Raw genomic sequence first — 26,076 nt, 5'->3', positions numbered from 1 at the left:
TGGAAGGAACATATCTTACTACTGTCTTTATGTACTCGTTCACAAATAGCCTTGGGCTCCCTCATGGCAGAAAAAATACAATCTGAGGGACCTCGGCGCATGAGGGATTTTGGGTACACTACACGTCATGATAGGGATAGTGTTACAGGCACGCCTATGCCGACGTCCCCTTTCGATCCTCGAAAGACGAGATGCAATACTGCGCGGTTACCACTGGATGTCGGCCCATATGCACAGCATGTGAATCTAAGCAGATACAATCATCAGAAATGCTATTACGTTGAGTAATGCATGTCATCCGCTCCAGCACTCCATATACGGTGTGGTGTGTTGGCTCACTTAAATCGATTTAAAGGTGATGTGAATCCCATTATACCTCTAACAGTAGTTTACCCAAGAAATATTCAGAGTTAAAAGGAAGCCACTGCATTCAAAATAGTGTCCTACCATAGTACATTAGTCAGTCCAAAGTTCTAGGAAACTAGAACTCCAAAAAAGACAAGGTTAGATGGGAAATATTCCCACTCACTTAGGCACAAGGTAAATTATTACCAAGTCCATGCAAAAAGTTCTGGGGTTGACACAGGTCCGTACGATTTATCAAAGTGTGAATCTTACCCTACACTTCACTGAAATAATTTGGTACTACAAAATACTCAGGTTTTCATTGTATGACTCGTTGCGCTCATATGCCAGCAATTGGCAAGCTTCTTGCACCAAATCCTTGACTACCATCACTGTCGAAATACCATATCAATTGCTTTCCCACAGGTACAGATTCACTAAGCAAGCATAAACATTTTTGACAGTTTTAGTGTTTGTCAAACAAATATTTGTATTAATTTTGTACCATAATTCTGCATTTTAAGCACATCTTTTTGAGCATTGCCAACAAGTCACCAAACCTTGACCCTCCCCCCCCCTCTTATTCAGCAACATGTGACAAGATTTACCATCAATAGTAATTTGGGGTAAGGGTCCCTTGTGCACAAACCGCCCCCCCCCCCCCTCCTTTGACGCAGGTGTGGCCCTGGTGCGGCCGGCCGCCACTGACCCCGCGGGGGCGTCCCTTGTTTGGCCAGCCTGCCCTTCCCACCCACATACACCCCTTTGTCTGCCTCCCTTATCTGCGAGTATGGAAGAATGGGGATAGGGCAAAAGAGTAAGAATCAATTGTTCACTGTGCTCTTCATTTCTAGTCCCCCTTAATGCTCTTGATAGTTAGTGATTTCAAGCCTGGCCTGGTCAGTTGAGAAATAAGTGGGTGGACCGTGTCGGGTGGCAGAGGCAGGTGCAGAAATGCTGTGCATGCTCTCTAGGTTTGCTCTTGTTAAAGGTTTTGCTGTGTAAAAAAAAAAAAAAAAATTGGTCAGCCGCCATTAGTAAAGATTTCATGCTTATGATGGAAAGACTATTTACAAAGAGTATGTTGTGTTGGTCCCTATGCTGAGCATCGTATCTGGTCAATAACTGTTTGCTGGCAGTTAACAATGTCTTTTTCCATTTGTTTAAATTCAAGGCTTTTGGTCAGCGCATCCCAGGATGGAAAACTGATCATATGGGACAGTTATACTACAAATAAGGTATGAGCATGCCAGGCATTTGGGAGTGTCTGGGAGGGGGTGAATGGTTTGTAATGTGATATCTGGCTTTCCGACACTAACCCACTCCTCTCTCTAGGTGCATGCAATTCCTCTGCGGTCCTCGTGGGTTATGACCTGTGCCTATGCTCCATCTGGCAACTATGTGGCTTGCGGAGGTTTAGACAACATCTGCTCCATCTACAGCTTGAAAACTCGGGAGGGAAATGTGCGGGTGAGCCGGGAGCTGCCAGGACACACAGGTATGTTTGGGATGTGTTCTGTAGATGCTGTGGACAGTGACCAAGTCAATCTCCAAGCTAGATTCATGACTCTCTAATGCCTTTACATCAATTGCTCTCAAGACGCTCTATTCCTTAAACTTTACTCCTCCCCCTTTCTTCCTGTAAATATATTTTTCTAAGGGATTGTGTCCTCCGACGTATTCCTTATCTTGATAGATCTCCAGCTTGCTGGCCTCGGAAAACATTTTTCAGTAGAGGGCACTGCGTGTCGACATCCCTCGAGCTGATGTCCCGCGACAGCCTCTGTATCGGCGCCGACGTCATCATGCGTATAAATAGACTCGCGCAGAGTCTGTTGCTCAGTTCAGTTTTTCCGCGCTTCGTGGGCCTCGGAATCGCATTGCTCAGTTTGTTAGAGAATATATTCTTCATTATTCCTCGAGAATAAACCAACTCTTACTCGATGGCTTCCTCACCCAAACCGACGATTCCACGGTCCGGCTTCAAAAAATGTCGAGACTGGAAAGAAAATGTTGTTGACAGATCCTCACAGGATCTGTTTGTGGTGCCTGGGATCGGAGCACCAATGTTCGGAGTGCAAAGACTGCATGTCCATGACAGCGAAAGCCTTGAAGGAGCGTAAGGGGAAGCTTGAGAGAGGTAAGACAGCTAAAACTCCTTCGAAAGTTTCCTCGGTAGAGTCGAGACATTCGTCTCCTCGCCGACACAGGAAACATTCTCGGTCTAGGTCTCGAAGCAGTTCCCACCACTCTTCAAGATCAAAGCATTCAAGTAAGAGACTTCGAAGATCCCCTTCCTCGTCTTCTGTTCTCCGGAAAGAGTCACATGCCCCACAAAACATAGCTCTCAGGCTGAGTGGGAGGAATTCCGTAAAAGGATGCTTGGCGTCTTCGAGAAAGCGGCCTCGACCCCCTAGAAGACGGCTGAGGGTGATAGCCTGGGTGAAAGACCCGAAAAATCTAAACTCTGCGAGTCGTTGCACACGGCGAAAGAAACTACTCGAACGTCACAAACCCTCGAGGAAAGGCACTGTGCCATCGACGCCATTGTCGAAGGGCTCATCGACGCAAAGGTCGATCGAATCGACGCCGTCTTCGACGCTGATGCCGAAAAAGAGCAAACCCACGGCCGTCACGACCTCACAGCCAGTGGTTATACCCAGAGCCTCTAACATGACTTCGAGGTCATCGACAACCTCGAGTAGGATCCCGATCCTCTCGAGTTCTTCGAGGTCACTTCCAATCTTCTCGACGCCTTTTTCGGTGTTTTCGAAGCCTTTAACGTCCGCGTCAATGTTTTCCCAACCGATTATGACAAATTTAGCCCCTTCTGCTCTGGAAATCGGATTTAAGCCATTTCCAAGATCTGATCATTTCAGACCTTTGAATCCCCTCCCTTCCTCATAGATTGAAGACAGATCAAGAAAGACCCTTTGGGTTGCAGAGATCTGCAACACCAGAACCAGAGGAATTTACCTCTGAGGAAAATAGGTTGAAGGACCTTAGAGAATCCTTACATGAGGCAAGTGAGTTAGATACTTACCCAGAAATAGAATTTGCCAAACCAGACCCAGGGGAACATGCTGAGACCTCTTACGGAATTTTAATGGCAAGAATCATAGAATTCATGGGTTGGTCTACACCTTCATCTGCATTCCAACAGGATGACCTTACAGACATCTTAAAGGCCCACAGGAGGATCCTGTAGTTCCATTTCACGCCGCATTACAAAGAAAAATATTGGCTAACTGGGAAACTCCTGAGGTTATCCCGGCGGTTAACAAGAAGATATCAGCCAAATACAGGGTATCTACTACTGACCCTGAATTTTTGTCTAAACATCCAACTCCAGAGAGTCTGGTTGTCCAAGCAGCAACTGCATCAGGCAGTAGATCGGCATACCCTACTGTTCCACAGGACAGGGATGACAAAAGATACGACTCTGTGGCGAAGAACGTCTTTTCTGCATGTAGCATGGCGTTGAAATCTATTAACGCTACTTGTATGCTCGCAAGGTTCAGCCATACCCTTTGGGAGTGTGCTTCATCAGCGGCTGACTGCCTCCCAGAGGGAGAAGAAAGGGAAGCGTTTCTAAACATCATTAAGAATGGTAAAGACGCAATGTGCAAATCCCTTCAAACTGGCATTGATTCTTCTGACAGCATCAGTAGGGTCCTGGCAGCAAGTACTACAACCCGCAGATTTGCGTGGTTGCGAAAGTCTGGGTTTGCTCCAGATGTACAAGCCAGACTTTTAAATATGCCCTTTGACGGCTCTTCTTTGTTTGGTAAGAAGGTGGATGACAGCCTAGAAAAGTTAGACATCCAAAGCAGTAGCAAAATCCCTGGGTGCCACAATCCGTCAAACGCCATTCCCCCCTCAGGAACCTCGTGGAGAGGTAAGTCCTTTTACTTTTATTCCGCATTCGGAAAAGGCAGAAGACAGTCGGTTCAAAGAGGTCAAAAAAGATTCACCCCAGGTGGACGGGGTAAAAATACAAAAGCAGCAGGTACCTCTTTACCCTCGGCACCTGCATCAGCCGCCTCTAAATCACTCTGAGGACTCTCCTCACAAGACACCAGTAGGGGGCAGGCTAACTCAACATCTGACGGAATGGCAGGCTATTAAGTCAGATGCTTGGACATTGTGAAGAAAGTTGCCCAAGGTTACTGCCTGCCTTTTCTAAGCATTCCTCAGTCATCCACCGGGGACCAGCTCTCGGAAAGTTCCAGATCCGCTCCTCTTGCAGGAAATTGTAGACCTGCTGGAGAAAGGTGCCATAGAACCGGTACCTGTAGCGGAGAGGAACAAGGGCTGGTACTCCCCCCCCCCCCCCCCTACTTCCTAATACCGAAGCAGGACGGAGGACTGAGACCTATCTTGGACTTAAGAGAATTGAACAAGTTCCTCAGGAAGGACAAGTTCAAGATGGTAACTTTCTCAGATCCTTCAGGCCCTCCAGCTTCAGGATTGGTTGGTATCTCTGGACCTTCAGGATGCAGACTTTCATGTGCCAATACATCTCAAACACAGGAAATACCTCAATTTCGAGTTCTGCCATTTGGGCTGATCTCCGCCCGAGGGTCTTCACCAAGCTAATGTCGGTAGTGGTTGCAAGTCTGAGGGAAGGGATTCACGTCTACCCCTACCTGGACGATTGGCTGATCAGAGCTGTATTTCGGGAACAAGCTCAGATCCAGCTAGATTATGTCTGCCACTTCCTTCACAAACTGGGCTTCTCCCTCAATTTAAAGAAGTCACAGATGATACCATCACAGAGACTCCAGTTCATTGGAGCGGTCCTGGACACTTCTGGGAAAAGCCTCACCACCAGAGGTGAGGGCTCAAGATATTCTGCAGATGGTCACCAAGTTTCAAAATGCCCAACGTCTCCCAGCCTTCGACTTTTTGAGGTTGCTAGGCCGCATGGCATCCTGCATCTTCCTCGTGCCAGAGGCTCGCCTGAGAATGAGATCTCTTCAGTGGGCACTGAACTCAGTGGTCGCAATTCTCAGGGAGAATGATAGACCTCCTACAGCTTCCAGACAATGTGGCTCGAGACCTTCAGTGGTGGGCCTGCCAGGAGAACTGTTTTGGCAACCATGGCCGGAGATAACCGTAATCACAGATGCCTCGCTCACGGGGTAGGGAGCACATACCAACGACTTGACCATCAGCGATTGTTGGTTTCCATCGGAGTCCAGACTACAAATCAATCTGTTGGTGCTGAGAGCAATAAGACTAGCGCTGAAGGCTTTTCTGCCATCTGTACAGAGGAATAATGTCCCGATAATGACGGACAACACAGTGGCCATGCACTACCTCAACAAAAGAGGTGTAGGATCACTGCCTATGTGCAGAGAGGCGATGCAGCTCTGGTTTTGGACAATCTAAGAAGGAATCTCTCTATGGGCAGTTCACTTAGCTGGAGAGAAAAACTTGACAGCGGACGCTCTGAGCAGGCAAAGTACAGTCTCCCACGAGTGGGAACTAGCTCAGGAAGTCCTTCAACAGATCTTCACCCTTTGGGGAACCCCTCAAGTGGATCTGTTCGCCACCAGCACCAACAGGAAGTGTGATCAGTTTTGTTCAAGGGAATTTCCCCCGAGAGGAGCTCTAGGGGACACGTTCGTAGTGGACTGGGAGTTTCCAGTCCCTGTCATTCCTCAAATGATCAGGAGGTTGAGAAGGTTCCGGAAAACCATGATCCTAATTGCCCCGGACAGGGCCAGTAGAACGTGGTACCTGGACCTTCTGGACATGTCCATCTGCCCTCCAATTCGTCTTCCACTCAAGGACAATCTTCTCTCGCAGAAGGGGAGGTCAGGTTCTCCATCCAGACATCAGAACCCTCAACCTTCACGCTTGGTATTTGAAAGGTTGAGATACACGGATTGGGACCTCCCAGATGACGTCATGGAGGTGTTGCCTTCGGCAAGAAGGCCAGCAATAAAGACTTTATACCGCTGCCGTTGGAACAAATTTTGCAGCTGGTGTAGAGAAAAGAATTTCGAACCCCTTTTCATGTGGTACATCAACGGTTTTCTTTTCTACTCTATTTGGCAAATTCGGGCCTTGAGGTTGGCACCTATCAAGGGCTATCTCCCAGCGCTATCGATCTTCAAGCGCACTGCAGAGGACCCATCGTATTTCAAGTTACTCTTAGTAATACAATATCTGAAGGGATTAACCAATGTCTATCCTCCAAGACCATTCCAAGTTCCCTTATGGGACTTAAGTTTAGTTTTAAATTTCCTGATGGGTACTCCTTTTGAACCACTCCACTCTTGTGCACTAAGGTTTCTCACCCTTAAAACGGTCTTATTAGTGGCATTGACATCTGCTAGGAGGGTGAGCGAATTACAAGCTCCATCCTGTAAACCCCCTCATACAATTTTTCATAAAGATAAAGTTGTCCTACAAGTGAAGCTTAATTTTCTCCCAAAGGTGGTTTCAGAATTCCACATCACTCGGAAGATTACCTTGCCTTCATTTTTTCCCCCTTCCCATCCGGGGAAAGAGAAAGAAAGGCTGCATAGGGTGGACCCCAGGCGGGCTTTGAGCTTTTACATCAGCGGACTTGCTAGGATTAGGCAAGCAGACCAACTGTTTGTAGGTTAATCAGGGCACAAATTGGGATTACCGATAACAAAACAGACCATTTCCAGATGGATTATTTTAGCCATTCTGGAATGTTACAAACTGGCAGGGAAAGAGCCTCTCAAAATTTTAGGGCTCATTCAACCAGGGGTATCGTAGCCTCTTCGGCCCTCCAAAGAGGGGAACCGATTCGAGACATATGTGCGGCTGCCACATGGTCGTCTGCATATACCTTCACAAGATTTTACAACCTGGATTCCTCCTAGCCAAGAGACTAGATTTGGCAAAGCTGTGTTGCACTCTGTTCACTCTTGAAGGGAAACATGGCAATTTTACTCCCACCTCCAGTTACACACCACTGCTATGGGAGTCTATCAAGATAAGGAATACGTCGGAGGACACAATCCCTTCGAAGAACAAGTTACTTCTTACCTGGGAACGTTTTTTCGATGGGATGTTCCTCCGACGTATTCCTTATCACCCCTCCCATCCATCCCCTCAGTATAACTTCCCTTTTGGTTACAGCTTACGCTCCTTTTGGGTCACTAAACAATTCATGTAAAACGACTGTTAAACGTCAAAACGGAACTGAGGAACTGACGCTGCGCGAGTCTATTTATACGCATGATGACGTTGGCGTCATACGGAGGTTGTCGAGGGACGTCGACGCGCAGCGCCCTCTACTGAAAACAATTTTCCGAGGCCAGCAAGCTGGAGATGATCTATCAAGATAAGGAATACGTCGGAGGAACATCCCATTGAAATAACACTACCAGGTAAGAAGTAAGTCTTGAGGTGCTTCCGGAGATGGTTCTCCTCGTTTCAGAGTGGCATGGAGGCTGTTCCAGAGGGAGGTCCGAGCTGAAGACTGAGATCTACCACAAGCTTTTTTTTGAAAAGCGACTGACCTTGAGGGAGTTGGAGGCGTGAAGAGCTTGGGTGGGAAGAGTATTTACGGAGGGACAGTTGAAGGTATTTTGGACCCAGGCCCCAGAAAGCCTGGTGGACAATGCAAAGGGTCTTGCATTTAATCCTTGCAGCCACAGGGAGCCAGTGGAGAGATTTCAGGGCTGGAGAGATACGATCCCAGGGCTTGAGGCCAAGGGAAAGTCTCGGTCCTTTTCTGTATAAGTTGCAAAGGGCACAGAGTAGAAGCAGGTAGACTTAGAAAGAAGCTGTTGCACTAATCCAACCTAGAGAGAACCAGGGCTTGAGAGACAGTGAGCGTCTGGGGGAAGGAGATGAAAGGCAGAATACCTCTGAGGAGGTGCAGTAGGAAGTTTGACTTTTTTGAGACATTAGATGTGGGCAGAGAAGGAAAGCGTGGAGTCGAAGATGACAATGAGGTTCTTAGCCTTGCATGTGGAGGTTGGAGGAGGGCCAAAGGAGGCCGACCATAGAGTGACGGGAAAGGAGGGTGAATATGTGCCAATGAGGATCTGTCTTGCTGGCATTCAGGCAAAGCTAGTTTGCAGCACACCGATCGTGTCTGTCAGATGGCCAATCTGAGATGAGAGAAGAGGTGGTCGAGGGAAGCCTGAAAATGAGTTTTCAGTATAGCACTGAAAATTGGAGCAGAAAATGACGCTGCAGTGGGTGAGTTGCCAGATAGTGGTTGAAAAGCGAGGGTGAAAGGTTAGACCCCTGGTGAACACTGCAGGTAAAAAGGGAGATGGATGAAAGGAAGGACCCAAGTTGGACCTGGGAGGGTCGATCAGCAAGGAAAGAGGTCATACAGGCCAGAGTGGTGATACCCAGGTTGTCACGGCGACTGTTAGGCAGGATGGTATGGTTGACTGTGTCGAAGGCTGAAGAGAGATCAAGTAGGATGAGGACAGAGGGGATGTTAGAGTCAAGGTTGGAGATCAGATCTTCACAAATGTTCAGGAGTGCAGTTTCCGTGCTTCTGGCAGATCTAAAGCCAGACTGATGGTTGTGAGACGACCCAACTGAACCGGAGTGAAGGTTAAGCTGCAAGTTGGCCAGCTTTTCCAAGAGTTTTCCCAGAAAAGAGGATGCATCAGAGTGCTTCAGAGGGTAGGTTGCAGAAATCAGCCAGGGCAGGAGCGAGGGTGTCCGTGTGATCCTTGATGGTTTTGGAAGAACAGGGAGGAACCTGTTTTGACAAGACTTTCATAGATGGGACTTATCTAGCAACCTCGAAAGGACGAGAAAGAGGCTGGGGGTGGCTGTAGGAGGACGAGAGTTCACAGAAGGGGAGGGAAGAGGAGGAGGGTAGGGAACGGGAGGGTGGATGGGATATCCTGCCTTTTTTAGAGTAAGTGAGGGGCAAGGCCTGTGCAAAGGGTCTGGGAGATGACAGAAGAGGTAGAGACTGCAGCAGTGTTGGGCAGCTCCTTGCAGATTTTAGAGTTCGGCTGAGTTGTTCGATGCCGCAGAGACACGGGCTCGGATGTGGGTTCTTCGTCAGCGACAGGCCAGCTTGTCGGAGGATGAACAAAAAGCCCTCCATTTTCTCTCAGCCACCCTACACTTGCATTTAAGTGAAGCTAGGTCAGAGTCATACCAAGAATTGCACTTTGCTTTGTGCTTCAAACGGATCCTCATGACAGGGGCAAGAGCATTAAGAGTATCTGAAATATAAGAGTGGAGCATAGACCAGGCTGTGTCGGGATGCAAGTCAGCCAGAGGTGGGGGGGGGGGGGAGGGGGGAAGGGGGGAAGGTGGCGGCGAAAGCCTCAACTGACACACACTTCATGGGCCGGATGTCCGACAAGGTAGGTGGCGTTGTTGGGGTAGGCTTGGCCTGGGGGTGGAGGGGGGCGAGATGACGAGAGCGATTGCTCCAGGAGAGGAGTGGTCAGAGGGAGGTCGGAGGAGATGGACATTGCATGTGTGCCCTGCAGAGTGAGTCGGGCCAGAGGGGAGGATAGAAAGGGAGAGGGAATCGGAGGTCACAGAAGAGTACAGAGTAGGAAAAAGAGTCTAGATGGATACGGAGGTCACCAAGAAGGAGTTGAGTGGTTGAGGCCAGGAGGGTGGAGGAGAGGATCGCCCACTCAGAGGAAGAGGGCTATCTTACCAGGAGGCCTATAGATAGTAGCCACGGTAAGTGGCTTGGAGAGAGAAAGCTTCCAGACAAGGCATTCAAAGGAGGAGTAAGTCTGCGTGGGAATGATAGAGGCAGGAATCCTCTCAGGAAAGATCAGTGCTAAAGGTAGTTCTGTGGAGATCATGAGAGGATAATTACAAATAGATATGTTCCTCTACTTTTGTGTTTGACAGCCCTGCCTATTCCCAGTGCCCTTATTGATATTGTATTTCTATCGTGCTCGTATACAAGTGTTTCAGTCCTGTCCCCTTTTTTACAAACCAAGCAGTGTGTTTAGGCAGTTCCGCTCCCTTTTCAGCTACCACCTTGTCTATCTGATGCTCCTTTTTTGATGGTTACAGTTTTGCATTATGCTCCCTGATGCCATTATCCTGTAATGTAGTATGTGAGGTGATTAACTAGCCTGCTACGTTTGGAGTAGAACTCCTGAAAGCCAGAAGCACGCATGTGGGGGTTCTGTCTGTTACAAACTAGCTTGAACCTTACAGCAATGGGTCTGTAGGGACCTCAAAATCTAAGTGGCTTCCTTTGAGCTCCTCTAATGCGTTTATGGTCTCTGCCTTATTGCATATTAGGATTCCATTCACAAATTACAGACTAGCACTTTTAAGACCCTCCAGGATGCTGGGAGGTTCTTGGAGAACCCTGACCCTATAAGCAAAGTATATAGAGTGACAGGAAGCATCAGACTGCAATATGGGACCCTAAAACTGGCAGATGGTCGTGGTACGATGGCTCCCTATGTCAAATGGACTTCATGACTCTCCCAGCAGCTTGGGATACATTACACTTGTATCTTGTGGATCCATTAGGAAAGGTTTGTTTGCAACTAGACTCACTCTCCAATGGGGGGTGGGGTGGGGGTGCCCTAGCATATCTGCTACAAATGTGATTTATTTATTTTTCTTTTTGGGTCTGTTTATTTAGCCTCATTCACTGCTCCAATCCCTGTGTGTCATACATGGTAGCCCCTATGATTTGTAGTTTTTTATGGGCAGTCGGGGGGTGGTATGGTATGCATTTAGAGCCTACTCTGGTTCGGTGTGCAACCATTTAATACTACGTTTTGGTAACCTAGCAGAGCAGGTAGGCTTTGACATTGGGAGTTATGCTTGCTGTGAAGTACAGTTAACGAGAAAAATGTTTTAAGGAACTGATGTTCATTAAGAGACGTACACAATATATTTGACAACGGCAACTAGTAAAATCAACATTGCTGATCAGTAAAAACATAATGTAACATACTACAGTTTAGTAACACAATGGATTACCTACCACTTTCAATAGCGGTTTAGCCATTCAGTGTAGATTACTTACTAAAATGGACGGACAGTTAAAATCCTTAAGGTAGAAATACTCAAGTAAAACGAGCAACAATTTGGAAGTCCAACAGTAGCTTTTCACTGTAGAAAGGGCCCTACAGCAGGGCAGGGGTAGAATACCAGGCCACGGATGACTGAAGAGTACTCGTGACACAGGCTACACTGCCTGTAACCTAGTAAGTTCAGGCTGCTAGCAGAGCTTTCCTAAAATCCACTGTGAGCTAAGACTTCGTAACTCTATAACAAGTTTTTAGGTCCCCAGTGCTTCGTATCAGTATGTACTAATGGACCTTGGTAGAGTGGCAGAGCAGTCAGGCTCAGAACAGGAAGATGTGAGCTCTAGGCAAGTACACTGAACCCAGTTAGTAATGCAATTCAAAGAAACACTTGCACATAAATGTATATTAAACTTTCTGATGCTTGTGAATCTGTTTGGAATCACGTGCTGTGCATATAGTCTGACATCTAGTGGTAATCGCGGCGTACGCCATGCAGAGTGGCTCCCCTGTCGGCACAGGCGTCGCGAGTGACGAGGATGTAAGCGACAGCCGTGGCTTCGATGCAGAGGCTATTGACCGAAGTGTCTGGCCCCCTGGCAGGCAGGCTACCATTCTGCTATGGGGGGGAGACAACTCCCATGACAAGGGCACGCATGCCACGTAAAGAAAAATACAACCCCCTCATAAAGAGCGCCTAAGCACCAAAGGTTTCGGTAGTGCCGAAGACCGTGGCAAAGCCATTGGCTCGTTAACATCCCTCCCACATAAGGCAAGAGTCTCGCAAACATCTTGGTGGAAAATAAGCCAAGGGATACGTCTAGGAATATCTTGATGGTCCTCAGCCCCCATCTAAAACACTAGATAACAAATCTCGACCACCTAAAGACCCTAGTCCTCAAAGAGCCCTTTCCTAATTCAGATCACTCTGGTTCATCCTTTTGGACCAGAGATAGGTTTGAAGGATATATGAACAAGCTTTCCATGTTTGTAGATTTTTCTGAAAGGTTTATCACCCTTTCCCCCAAAGACCAAGGGAGGAAGACTCCTACCCTATTTTTTCCAAGCTTCAAAGGACTTCTAGTCAGTTTACTCATGAGGAGGTGTTTGACCTGTTGGAACCTGAGGAGATCCATCAGGACCTCTATGATCAGGGAGAAAATCCCTTTGACAAGACAAACAGACCAGGCAGGGTCCAGACTGGGATGACAAACAACCAGTAGGCGAGGCACCATGGCCGTCCCCTTCCACTACTCCAAATCCAGACACCCTGTGTTTAGGTCCTCCCTCCTCACCACCTCAAAGCCATGCCTCTCCTATTGATGACCAGATGGCATTCAATGCTATTCTTAAATAATCGGCTGAACACTTCCAAATTGCCTCTCAAGAGGCAGTACAAGACACTGACTTGACGTGGAAGACATTTTAAAGGGAAACCACATGCAAGCCAATTGATAGACTATTGAATTCTATCAAAAGGCGCATTGCTCACTTTGTGAACGCCATCTCAAACAAGAGCTGTAAATCCACGCGCCAAAGCTTTTTCAGCACTCCAAAAGACCCGCTATATATCCGGCAACATGCCACTCCCGACTCAGTCACAACTACAAGGGAGAGCTGGTGTACCCTTGTCTACGGCCGAGGCACCACCTCACAAGGATTGCAAGATGTTTTATATGCCGTTGGAAAGCGCATTACAACATCAGCAGCTTACTCCACTAGGAAAGCTAACAACAAATTGCTGACTAGTTATAGCAATGTCCAATGGAATTTGCTCCCGGAGTGCCTGCAAGAAGTACTAGAGCCGGAACGTTCCTGCCTTCTGGCGGTTGTTTCATAAGGGAGGCAGATCAAACAGAACAACCTCAAAAATACACAGAATTGCTGCAAAACAGTGTGATGAACACTGGCCCAAGGCACCCTGCTCAAGAGCCACGCATGGCTCAAGAATTCAGGATTTAAGCCGGAAACCCAGGCATCCCTTATTAACAAGCCAGTTGAAGAAACTGACCTGCTTGGAAAGGCAGTAGATGAGGCCTTGGTGACAGCTAAAAAGGAACATGAAATCCCGTCTCTAAACCAGATTACGCAAAGTCCCTATCAGCAGCGAGGGGGAGGTAACTCTTGCTGCTCGTTTTGGGGACAAACCTTCCCATGTTAGCCCCACAATAAATGCAGAAATGGGGAATACACCATGGCCCTCCGGACAAGGGGCATCTGCCACCGGCCAATATCAATACAGAGCAGTACTGTGGGAAAGGAAAGGGTAGAAACTCCACCCCAACATGCTCCCCGGCCTCCACACAAAAATGACATGCTGGTCCAGGTCCCCTCCCATGCCTCCCCGGAAGGGGGACGAATGACCTCTTTCTTTCTTAAATGGAAGGGAATTGCCACAGACCATTGGGTGCTCAAGACAGTCGCCACTCCAAGTTCAGCCGACCAACTAGATACCGACCAACATCATTCAGGTGCTTAGCGCCAGAACACCTCAGGATCCTGCTGGAAGAGGCGGAGATCCTGCATGAAAAGGGCACGATGGAATTCGTCCCCATTCTACAGGTAAACAAGAGTATTTATTCAGTGTACGTACTTCTACCCAAAAAGGATCTCGCCATGCGCTCTGTACTAGACCTTCGCCCAGCAAACAAATTAAGTCTCAAAAGTTCAGAATGACAACATTGCAGGAAGTAATCCCTCTACTACAGGAGGTTTACATGGCAACATTGGACATGAAAGATGCTGCCAGCGCACAGAAAATACCTTCAGGTTCATGATAGAGGATTGCCTCAGTCCCAAGGGTATTTACAAACGTGCTGGCGGCAGTAGTGGCTCACCTGTGCAGACAGTCCATTCCAGTCTATCCTTACTTCTATGACTGGCTAATAACAGGGGATTCATACGGAACATGCCGATCAAACACCCAATGTTCAGTCTGGGTTTCTCCAAAAAGAAAAAGTCCACCCTAGACCCCAGCCAAGTCCAACAATTCCTAGGGGCTCTAATTTGGACTGAAGACTGCCTCGTCTTCCCGTCCAACAAAACGGTTCAAAATATGCTGTTGCAGATCCCTCACTATGTAGCCAATCCCGAGGTGACTGTAAGCAAAGCCATGTGACAGTTGGGGCTGATGGCCTCCTGCATTTACTTAGTTCCACACGCACGTTTTTGCATACGCCCCGTGCAAGCGTTGCTCAACAGCCAATGGTGTCAGGCCAGCAGATAATGGGACGATCTAGTGATTCGCGGCAGCCCTCTTTCTCTCTGTGCAGTGGTGGTTGAGGGAAAAACTCTTACAGGGAAAGACCTTCACCACCCCCGCAGTAGAAGCCACTCACCAGGGACGCATCTCTCGGTGTGGAGGGGTGGCGGGGGGGCCTGGCCTCCATCACACGGCGCACAGCGTTTGGACCCCAGCAGTAGCATCCAACCTCATAAACCTGTTGGAGGAGTTAGTAGTGTTCAAAGCCGTGATGACTTTTCTAACACAACTACAGAGGAAGACGGTACTAGTCCTCACGGACAGCACCACAGCCATGTACTACCTGAACAAACGGGGACACACACACACACACACACACACACACACACACACACTCACACTCACACTCACACTCACACTCTCACACACACTCTCACACACTCTCTCACACACTCTCTCACACACTCTCTCACACACTCTCACACACTCTCTCTCACACACACACTCTCTCACACACACACTCTCTCACACACACTCTCTCACACACACACTCTCTCACACACACACTCTCTCACACACACACTCTCTCACACACACTCTCTCACACACACACTCTCTCACACACACACTCTCACACACACACTCTCTCACACACACACTCTCTCACACACACACTCTCTCACACACACACTCTCTCACACACACTCTCTCACACACACTCTCTCACACACACTCTCTCACACACACTCTCTCACACACACTCTCTCACACACACTCTCTCACACACACTCTCTCACACACACTCTCTCACACACTCTCTCACACACTCTCTCACACACACACTCTCTCACACACACACTCTCTCACACACACACTCTCTCACACACACTCTCTCACACACACTCTCTCACACACACTCTCTCACACACACTCTCTCACACACACTCTCTCACACACTCTCTCACACTCTCTCACACACACACTCTCTCACACACACACTCTCTCACACACACACTCTCTCACACACACTCTCTCACACACACTCTCTCACACACACTCTCTCACACACTCTCTCACACACACTCTCTCACACACACTCTCTCACACACTCTCTCTCACACACTCTCTCTCACACACTCTCTCTCTCTCACACTCTCTCTCTCACACACACTCTCTCTCACACTCTCTCTCTCACACACACTCTCTCTCACACACACTCTCTCTCACACACACTCTCTCTCACACACACTCTCTCTCACACACACTCTCTCTCACACACACTCTCTCTCACACACACTCTCTCTCACACACACTCTCTCTCACACACACTCTCTCTCACACACACTCTCTCTCACACACACTCTCTCTCACACTCTCACACACACTCTCACACACACTCTCTCTCACTCACTCGCTATCTCAGAACATAGGGAAGTGGGCTCTCAAACACAAAATGTTCCTCCTGTCTCAATATGTTACAGGGGAACTCAATCTTCTGGCAGACATGCTCAGACTTCCCACAGAGTACAAATGGCGATTACACAGTCATCGTCTTCAACGACATCTTGGAATGGGGCATCCCAGAGATGGACTTGTTTGCAACTCTGGAGAATGCACAATGTCCCTGTCCCATTACACTTCCAGGTACCGCCAGAGCCGCTCCAAGGGAAATGGTCTCTGGATGACATGGTCAGGGAAATTTGGCTACGCTTTTCCTTGACGCCCCTGCTCAAAAAGATAGTGCACAAGTTGCACCAGGAACCATGTACTATGATTCTTGTGGTCCCAATTTGGGCCTGCCAACCCTAGTTCTCCCATCTGATGGCGATGTCAATCTCTCCTCCGACTCATGAATACTGTGGCTGCCCTCCTCGGGGCCTCCACATCTACCCATAACTTGACTGCCTCTTCAGGGCTACATCGCCGGAAGCAGTTTACTACACTTCCCAGGCTCTTATGAACCCACTGCACGATCTGGGCTTTTCGCTCAATCTCGAAGTCGCTTCTGCAACCCACGCAGACTGACATTCTTGGGCCTCATCTGGGACACGTGCTCCGAGAGGGTGTTTCCTAAGATCACAGCCATCAAGAGGGCCATTACTCACTTCCTCAGCACAGGTGACCAGCACCCCCTGGCTCTCTTGGCAGCGGTCCTACTAGCCGTCCCCCACACGAGAGTCAGGATGAGGATACAGCTGCACTTCGCGGCATCATGGAACCAGGAGCGGGGCTCTCAATCCGAGATGATCAACGTTCCTCCATCTCTCCTCTAGGACCTCGATGGACTGCAACCTATGGACGTCAAAGCCCTTCCGGCCTCCCACCCCACAGTTAACCATCACCACAGACTCCTCTCTCGAGTCAGCGAGAGCCAGGCGCTGGTCGCCTCAGAACCGTATACCACCTTTCAAAAGGACAAGGTAGTCCTGCAATGCACCGGAATTTCTTCCCAACGTTCCATCTGTGTTCCACTTGAAAATAGGAAATTTCTTCCTACGTTCTTTCCCGATCCCAAGGACGGAGCCCAGAGTGCTGCACTGCCTGGATGTCGACTGCCCTAAAATTCTACTTGGACAGGACCAAGTGCTTCTGCAAGTCGGACACCCTGTTTGTCACTTTCGGAGGCTCGAGGCCAGGCTATCAGGCCTCTTAGGCTTCCATATCCCGCTGGATGGTCTCTGCATCAAGGAAGCGTACGATGGTCAGCACAAGCCGCTTCCGGGCAACATGCATGCAACGGCCATCACATTACAGCACCATGTCCCTTGGCAAGCCATAAGCAGGGCGGCCACTTGGGCCTCTCCCTCGGCTTTCTGTAAGCATTACTGTTTGGATGCCGACTCTAGATCCGATATGGCCTTCGGACAGGCGGTTCTCAGGAACCTATTTGCTTAAGGAGGGTCTCCTCTCCACCCTGGAGCTACATTCAGTTGTAATCGCCCATACAGTATGGAGCAAAGGGGACGAAAGAGTAATTGTTACTCACTGTAGTGACTAATGTACTCTTAGTCCATAGTCCCCTTTCCTCCATACGTCCCACCAACCCCCCCCCCCCCCCACAACAATACTGGTGTCATTAGGCAATGTTGCATCTATTGTTGACGCATCAATGGGGACTGAGGTGTGGCACCGGAGGGTGGAGTCAGGGCAGCACGGGCTCCCTGGGCTGCACCCCCACGCGCCTCTAAATTTAAAGGGGGAAGGTTTTTTTTTTCTGGTGGAGAAAGGTTGTCGCCCATACAGTATGGAGGAAAGGGGACTATGGACTACATTAGCCACTACGGTGAGTAACATATAATCTATTCAATTCCTGGGGTCCAGTACGCTAGTGAGGGGACCTGGATAAGTAGGATTGTGTCTCTGGAGGTTCACCTGTAGCTCAGCAAAGACTTGGATGGATTCGGCCTTTGTAAACCGATGCACTTCAATTGGGTTGGAGGTCTCCTTGTATTTGCAGTACGCAGCTCTGGAGAGGCACAGCACCCTGGGAGATGGCTCAGATTGGAGTTGGTCTTGGTACTGGTTTTCCCATCAGTCAAAGGGAAGGAGTTGTCCTCTTATGAGTTCCTCTGTCGCACAGAAAATGGGGTCAGGATAGCAGTGTCTGCTTCAGTATTGCAAAGGGTCTGCCGGCGTCTCTGGTTGTCTTCTGTTACTTCAGTTTCCATATGTCGACTTGTCTTTCACCTCGGGAACCTCCCCTTTTATTCAGTTTCAGCACACTCCTATGCGATCTCTCAGCAGTGTACAGAAAGGGGCGGTGGCTGGCCTATCTGGACAGCCAGACCACCCACTGGGGGCTGGTTCCGTTCAGGCACTCGGACATACAAGAGAAGGGGGATTGAAAACCACCCCCTCCCCCCAAGGGTTCCCACCGAAGGCAAAACGCGCACACACAGACCTTCCCCTTCCCAGAATGGTACAAAGGCTTACAAATAACAACCACCCTAGAAATAGCGAAAAAAGAAAGGAGCCACCAAGTTATTACATGGGTAACCCTATTGTGCTTAAGTGAGACTGTGAACATAGTCTGCTGTAATAAATAATGCAATAGTTGGTAGAACACTTTGTGAGACTACACAACACTTTTGTGCTTGGTAACCCACCTTTTGGTATAGGTTTGCACCACACATGTTGGTCTCAAGAGTAGTAAATGTGCCCTGTAGAGCTGTAGCAATGACATTCTTATACAAGTAACCCTTACACTCAAGGTTTCAGTTAGTCATTTATTTAACGTCAATTTTTAAATGAGCATTCTTTAAAAAGGGCAAAATATGTAACACTATACTTTAAAAATACTTTTCAGAATAAAATAAGTTAGTAGATACCTTTTTGGATAAGCTTTTTACACAATTCCTATACCTGGAGGTGACTTCATTCACAAGGACATTAATGTCATTTATATATCACACTTTGCAGATTCTGAGGTTGCAGAAAGGAAAGGCTTAAGGAAAAAGGTTAAACAGGTTCTCAGTATATGTGAGGACAGCTAAATCTTCCAGTGACATCTAGACCAGTCTTTCCCAGCCAGAACAGTCAAAAACAAGTTACCGCCTATGAGGGACAAACAATATCTAAGTCAATGGGCTAGCATATAATGTGCACGGAGCCAGCACAGCCAAAGTCGATTAATAACCAGGTTACTCACCGTAGTGACCACCTTACTCGTAGTCCATAGTCCCCTTTCCTCCATGCTTATGGGACATTACTCCGTCCTGTGGGATGGGACCGGAGCAGTTTGTAAAAGCATCAAAATTTTGCTAACATTTTATATTTTCCTCTTTTACGCGGGGTATAGTATGCGGCTGTAACCCCGCCCATCTTGGCTCCGCCCCGCGCATCGGCCATTAGTCCTTTTCTATCGCCAGGTCAGAGACCTTTAAGCAACAATAGAGGAACCTTATTAGAGGGGACGGCAGGGGGGCGTATGGAGGAAACGGATCTATGGACTAGGAGTAAGGTGGTCACTACGGTGAGTAAGCTGGTTGTACTCCTACATCCCGTCCCCTTTCCTCCGTACTTATGGGAGATTCCCAAGCACTCCTCACAGGAACTACGGGTGGATGGAAAAACCTTATTGAAAAAGGTTCTTCAGCACAGCCTGGCCAAACTGAGCGTCAGATCTGGAGTGACGGTCTAGACAATTTCTTCAAAAAAGCCGATGGGGGAGGCCTATGTAGCCGCTTTTGCGATGGTCTCCCAGGGGACCTATTTCTGAAAGGCAGCTGCCTTGCCCCGCACCAGGTGTGCATGAATTCCTTTAGGAGGCTGCAGACCTTGGACAGTGTAAGACTCAGTAATGCAAGCAGCGATCTATCTGGAGATAGTCCCCTTAGAGGCCCGTCTACCTTGTGGATTACCAAAGGTCACCAACAGTTGAGAAGTAAATTCAAATGTTCTGTCTAGATAGAACTTAAGAGCCCTTCTAACATCCAAACAATGCAGAACTCTTTCCGCTTCTGAAGCTGGGTTTGGAAAGGAGACCGGCAGGGAGATTGACTGATTCAGATGGAAATCAGAGACAACCTTTGGCAGGAAAGGATTTGTCCGTAGGACCACCTTATCCTTGTGGAAAAACCAAAAAGGGATGCTCCACCGACAGAGCTTGGAGCTCACTTGCACACCTTGCTGAAGTAATGGCGACCAAAAAAGACAACTTCCACGAAAGGTGCTTAAGGTCCACCGTGGCCATTGGTTCGAACGGTTTATGGCACAACGCCGTAAGGACCACATTCAGATCCCACGTCGGATGCGGCTTGCGTACCAGAGGATGAAGACGCATCAAACCCGCAAAGTGTCTCCTAATCACTGGATTTGTCAGTTAATAAGAGCACTGGTCCGTGGATAGGTAGGCAGCCACCGCCGAAAGATAAGTTCTGCTTGACAGAACATGAATGCCCGATTCTGCTAGGTGAGACACGAAGGACCGCTCGTGTCAATCGTAGCCACCCTCAGGTCCAGCTGTTTGGCTAAGCACTAGTGACAGAACCAAAGCCACTTGCTCTTATACTGAGACCTCATCGAAGGCTTCCTGGCTGCCTGAATTATTCACATGTTATCAGCAGACGGGTTGAGATGCTCTAAAGATCTGAACTCTGGCACCATGCTGCCAAGCTGAACGATTGTGGAGAGGAGGGCGGGGGGGCACAGCTGACGATCCCTCTGGTGAAGCAGATCAGGACTCATCGGTGCACACACTGACAGGTGTTGAAGTTCTGAGAACCAGAGCCTGGCCGGCCACAACGGGGCTATGAGCAGAAGAGAACAGTTCACTGTGTTCCTCAGCTTGCAAATCGTTTGATGAATCAGAGGCAGGAAAGCATAGGCCCTCATGTTGTGCCAAGGAATCTCGAGGGCATCCCCCAGAGAGGAGGCTCCCAGACCATTTCTGGAGGCATACAGAGGCAGTTTCTTGTTTGCCGATGTTGCGAAGAGGTCCACTTCCGGAGTGCCCCAACACAGGAATATCCATGAGCGGATCTCCGCCTTCAATTCCCACTCGTAGCTGACCATTGTCCGCCGACTGAGGGCATCTGCCATGACATTCAGCTGGCTCGGGATGTGTACTGCTACCAGTCAGACACCATGACGAACCGCCCACTCCCAAATCTCGATGGCCAGGTCCACAAGAGGAGACTTGGTGCTCCCCCCACCCCCGCTGCTTGTTGATGTAATACATTGACACCACATGGTCCGTGCGGATACGGACCACTCTGTTGGCAATGACCGGCCTGAACGCCTTGAGCGCTAGGAAAATTGCCAGAAGCTCCAGATTATTTATGTGAAGGAGCTTGTCTTGGGGCGACCAATGGTCCGAGACCTGAAGAAAATCCAACGTCGCACCCCACCCCAGAAGGGAGGAGTCGTCACCATCGGGGGAGGGTCTTGAAACCCCACACCCACCGACAGGTTGCTGTGAGACAACCACCACAGCAGGTCTACTCTCATGTAAGCCGGAATCAATCTTGGAGTCTGGATCCACCCACAGCCTGATGCCAAGAACTCTGAAGAGCCATTTGAGTCCGGTTCATCTTGAGTCAGGCAAGAGGAAGAGCCAATACACACGAGGCCATGAGGCCCAGAAGCCTCTGGAACCACCAGGCTGACATGCTCTCAGACTGCGCAAACATCTGACATGTGGCCAACCGGTCCGCCATTCTGTCCCTGGTCAGGTAAACTGCAGTTGATAGTGTTCCAGCGAAAACTCAGGAAAATCAAGTCCTGAGAGACTGTCATGGAAGATTTCCGCCAGTTCACCGACAGCCCAAGGTGGAACAGGAGCTGGAGGAGAGACTGAAGATTGCACGCGTCTTTCAGCGGGCAAGCACTGCGTAACAGCCAATCGTCCAAATATGGATACACATGAATAACCTGCAGACGAAGATGGGTTGCAATCACCGACATCTTCGTAAAGACACGCAGTGTTGAGCTGAGGCCAAAAGGAAGCACTCGGAACTGAAAATGCGCGCCTCTCCCACAGAGAAACGCAAGTGTCCCTGGTGTGGATTCCAAATCAGAATATGCATATACGCATCCTGAAGGTCCACCACGCTGAGCCAATCGCCCATCTGCAAAGAGGACTTGATCTGACCAGGTGTGATCATCTTGAATTTCTTTTGGAGTAGGAAAAGATTGAACTGGGAAAGGTTTAGAATGGTGCGCAGGCCAGCCTGGTTGGATATGGGCACCGTAAACGGGAGTAGAAGCCCTCCCCTCGTTCCCCTTAGTGGAACTGGTTCCACTGCTCTGAGTTCCAGTAACTTCTGAATCTCGGCCCTGAGGAAGGGCGAACCCTACTGCTGGAAAGGAGGATTGATTGATGGGTGGGTTAGGGAGAAGGGGTAAGCGGAAGCCCGCCTGAGCGACTGACAAGACACACCGGTCCTCGTGATAGTCTGCCACGCCTCCCAATGAGACGCAATGCGTCCTCCCACCGGGGTCTCGTGCGAGCGCAGAGAACCCTCATTTAGCTGTTTTTTTGGTGGTGGCACCACCTGAACCTGAGGAGGAGGCTGAGGAGCGGGAGAAAAACCGACTGTTGCTGCCTCCGGCGGGACTTTCCCAAAGGGGTATCAACTCTGTGGGATTTTTGATCTGGAAAACCCCTGAAACCAGAGGAGGGCCAGGAATGTGACAACGGTCTCGGTCCTAAAAGGTGGTTTTACCAGGGCAGACAAGGACTTGGCGGACTGCGTGCTATCGTTCCTCTTGGTCAGCTCCACATCCGTTGTGGAATGAAAAAGCTCCTTGCCATCAAACGGCAGGCCCAAAACCTTGTCCTGCACCTCCTTGGAGAACTTCGATGGCGTGCAGCCAGGCCTGCCGAGAGGTATCCACTCCAAGCATAAGGCCCCGAGCTGAAATGTCAACGTGATGAGCCGCGGCCTCCAGCATATCTTGATGCAAGTGCGTCCAGTCTCGAACGAGCGGAGAAAAGGACTGATGGGCGATGCACGGAGCGGAGCTAAGATGGGCGGGGTTACGGCCACGTGTGGTACCCCGCGTAAAAGAGAGGAAGGACTAAAATGTTTGCACATTTTGGTGATTTTATTAAGGGCTCCGGTCCAGTCCTACAGGACGGAGGAATGTCCCATAAGTATGGAGGCACTTCTTGTCTTGCACAAAGTTAGAGAGCTGGTAGAGAAATCACTTATAGGGTCTCAAGCTGTTAAGCCTGTAAAAAGCAGGTTCATAATCAACTCTTAAGGTACACCACTGCCAGTCTCAACTGAGAAAAGCACAGCTCAAAGATAAGGTAAGTACCCCAAGTCTAAACAGTACCTCTGGTTTGAAGGAGAGTGCTCCAGTTGGATTCTGTCCTGTTGCAGCGATACAGACGCTGGGTTCCTATGCCTCAGTCGTGGGAACAAGTGGGAGGATGTCTGGAGGGCTCCTGCGACGGCAGTTTGGTCGACAACCGCTATGGGCTCTTTACAGTTCAGCAGCACTTTGCACTTGGTAAACAGCACTGTCGCGAATACCGATTAGGCTTCCGTCGTCCTGCTTCTGGAGGGTCCTTGGGAGGCTTCTGGCTGTATTTAAGACTTTACACTCGACTATGGTTTCTCAACCCCTGACACTCGGTTCTTGCAGTAGCGAAGTAGTACAGCCAGTCGGGGAGAATGGTCCAGTGGAGTTTGTCTCTGGGTTTGTTGGTTCCACTAACCCAAGGGAAGAAGTCCCTTCCCGAGTTTCTGTCGAATTGAAAAAGGAGTTTAAGCACAGCAGCAGTGCTTCACCAGGCAATTCAAAGGTCCAGGAGGATGCAGCAAGCTTCATTCAGTTTCTTCGTCGGGTGTTTCTCCCAGTGGCCGACTCGCACTCTAGTCCCAAAACCTCGCCTTTTAAAGCGGGTTTCTCCCATTTATGCACAATGCAGTCTAGGCTTTCCATCACAAAGGGTGGGCTTGGAGTGCGCTCAGGTGAGGAAAAAGCCCAAAATATATTTAAGATGGCCTGTGGGGCTCTGGCAACACAAACTAAAATAAACCTACCCCAGCTTGATTGTTGTAAGAAACTGTGCATGGCCATGGGTACATTTTCAAGTTGCAACCTGCTAGCTAGGCATGACTAATGATTTGCTTCATTTCTCAACATAAACACAGAAAACAATGTCTTGCTCTCCTAGACTCAATTGTCACTAGCTGATATCTAGTAGTGAAGGCACATTTCGAGCCCTGCACTTGGCTGCAGTATGGATGTCCAAAGCAGTTCACTACCACCAGCCTGTTCAGTATACATTAAAGTAACAGCAATGTTGCTTAAAACATTTAAGGGATAGTGTCCCTGTAGCACTCCAATGAAGGTGGCTTGTGTTACTGTGTAAAAATAAAAAATACAAATAAATCTAGGTGACAACACAGGAAGCCTCCTCTGCACTTGCAGTGATAGGAAACTGAACAGTTCACCCTAAACAATCGAGAACCATTTGAATGAAGCAAAAGGGCACAACTTGCTCCAAATATCTGTCCAAATCCAGACAAAATGCAGATATGCTGCAGGATGTCATTGAACTCAATGGAGGAAAGCAAGAACTTTCACAACCAGTGCAGAGCATCACTCCCATTTTCTTTTTACCTTCGGTTGTATATAACCGCACAAGCAATCTTAAGTGGAGTGCTGCAGGGACCAGTTTTTAAAATGTAATTTAAAGTTGCTCAGGACTTTGTTTAATATCCAGTGATTGTCTGCTCAATCCCTTGTGTTCGATCCCTGAAACTTCCCAAATTGCACCCTGCCTATCACAGTTTTGACATTCTGCCTCCATCTCCTTACTGTTCTTGCACTCTCCTCCATGTCTTCCACGCCCCACCTCCTTGCTCTTCCCTCCTTTCCCTATCCTCACTCTCCCATAAAAACCACATTTGCCACTCTTCTCCCCCAATCCAGTCTCCCCTGTCTGATCTGACACCCATTATCTACTAAAACTACATCCTCGATCTGCTACCCCTCCTAATACCACATCAGATTTCCTTTGAAATGCCCAGTCTCTCAGTAACCAAAACCACCTTACTAGCTAATTTTAATTCCCAGCATACTAACCTGTAACGCGCCCACCCCTACCAAGCCCGCAAATGACACTGCCACCCCCGGTTTTTGAACTGGTCCTGACCTTTGAAGGCAAGGAAAGCCTTATCCAATATTCTATACAAGCTTAAGCCCTTTACCTTGTATAGCCTATACAGGAAAGCGGCTGTATGTCTTTGGCTGGCTGTGGGGGTTGCGACTGTCTGGTCCACGTCTGCATCCTGATATCAGTGTCTGTTGCTGGGCTGCGCTGGGCTGAGGTGGTGCTTGGAGGATGCCCCAGGACTGGACAGCTCATGTCAGTTTGAATGTTGAATATCCTTACTATTGGTGGAGCTAGGGGATTCAGAATCTCAAGACGAGGTTTCTGACATAATTCAAGATCTAAGATGCTCTTGGAAAATCGTTGGGTTGGATTCTTTACATCATGACGGTAGTAGAGGCCATTGTTTAGCTGCCTGCACAGTGCATTGGGTCTTCTGAATCTGCTGGGTCCACCAATAAGCACTCTGTTATGTATCTCTACTTTTGCATAACACTGTAAAGCGCTCTGTTGCTTCTCAGAGCTGGGTCTGTGCTCAATAAAAAACATATCGATAATAATTCATGGTGTTGTCCTAATCCATTTTTTCTGTTAAGTTGGAATAATTGTCTGAGCCAAATCTCAAGGAACTGTATAGATTTGTAATTTACAATAGAGTCGTACTATTTGGCTTCTGTAAGCTTTTAAAAACAAGACACATACTCTTAACAATGATAACAATTTTTTATGTGAACCCTCTGGAAGGACGCAAAGCATGGTTATGGCTGCAGCATTCTGAATCTGCTGCAATTTTGAAATTAAGGTGGTTGAAAGGCCTAAATAAGCGTTGTAAAGTTCAGTCCAGAAGAGACCAGGTAATGTCCCCTAGTGCGGAAATGACAATAGCGCGAGTAGATGGTTAATTTTTCCAATAAGGAGGAACAAGATTTTGAGATTTCAGCAATTTGGTTCTTAAATGATAGATTTTA

The 26,076-nt window shown here is 48.6% G+C and overlaps 1 protein-coding gene across 4 annotated transcripts in view; it reads left to right on the top strand.

Moving 5' to 3' along the window:
• GNB2 (G protein subunit beta 2) overlaps nucleotides 1-26,076 on the top strand; it is a 447,265-nt gene that overhangs the window by 304,198 nt on the left and 116,991 nt on the right. For all 4 annotated transcript variants that reach the window (XM_069644804.1, XM_069644810.1, XM_069644815.1 and 1 more), the window contains exons 5-6: nucleotides 1,520-1,583; nucleotides 1,681-1,843. In XM_069644804.1, coding sequence (XP_069500905.1) covers nucleotides 1,520-1,583; nucleotides 1,681-1,843 — 227 coding nt within the window. The remainder of the gene's footprint in view (nucleotides 1-1,519; nucleotides 1,584-1,680; nucleotides 1,844-26,076) is intronic.

This window comes from Ambystoma mexicanum, chromosome 1p, assembly GCF_040938575.1.
Source record: "Ambystoma mexicanum isolate Mex_15411 chromosome 1p, UKY_AmexF1_1, whole genome shotgun sequence".
In the NCBI taxonomy this organism is placed as follows: domain Eukaryota; kingdom Metazoa; phylum Chordata; class Amphibia; order Caudata; family Ambystomatidae; genus Ambystoma; species Ambystoma mexicanum.
The sequence above is the reverse complement of the archived record's forward strand: the minus strand, read 5'-3'. Positions and strand labels throughout refer to the sequence as shown.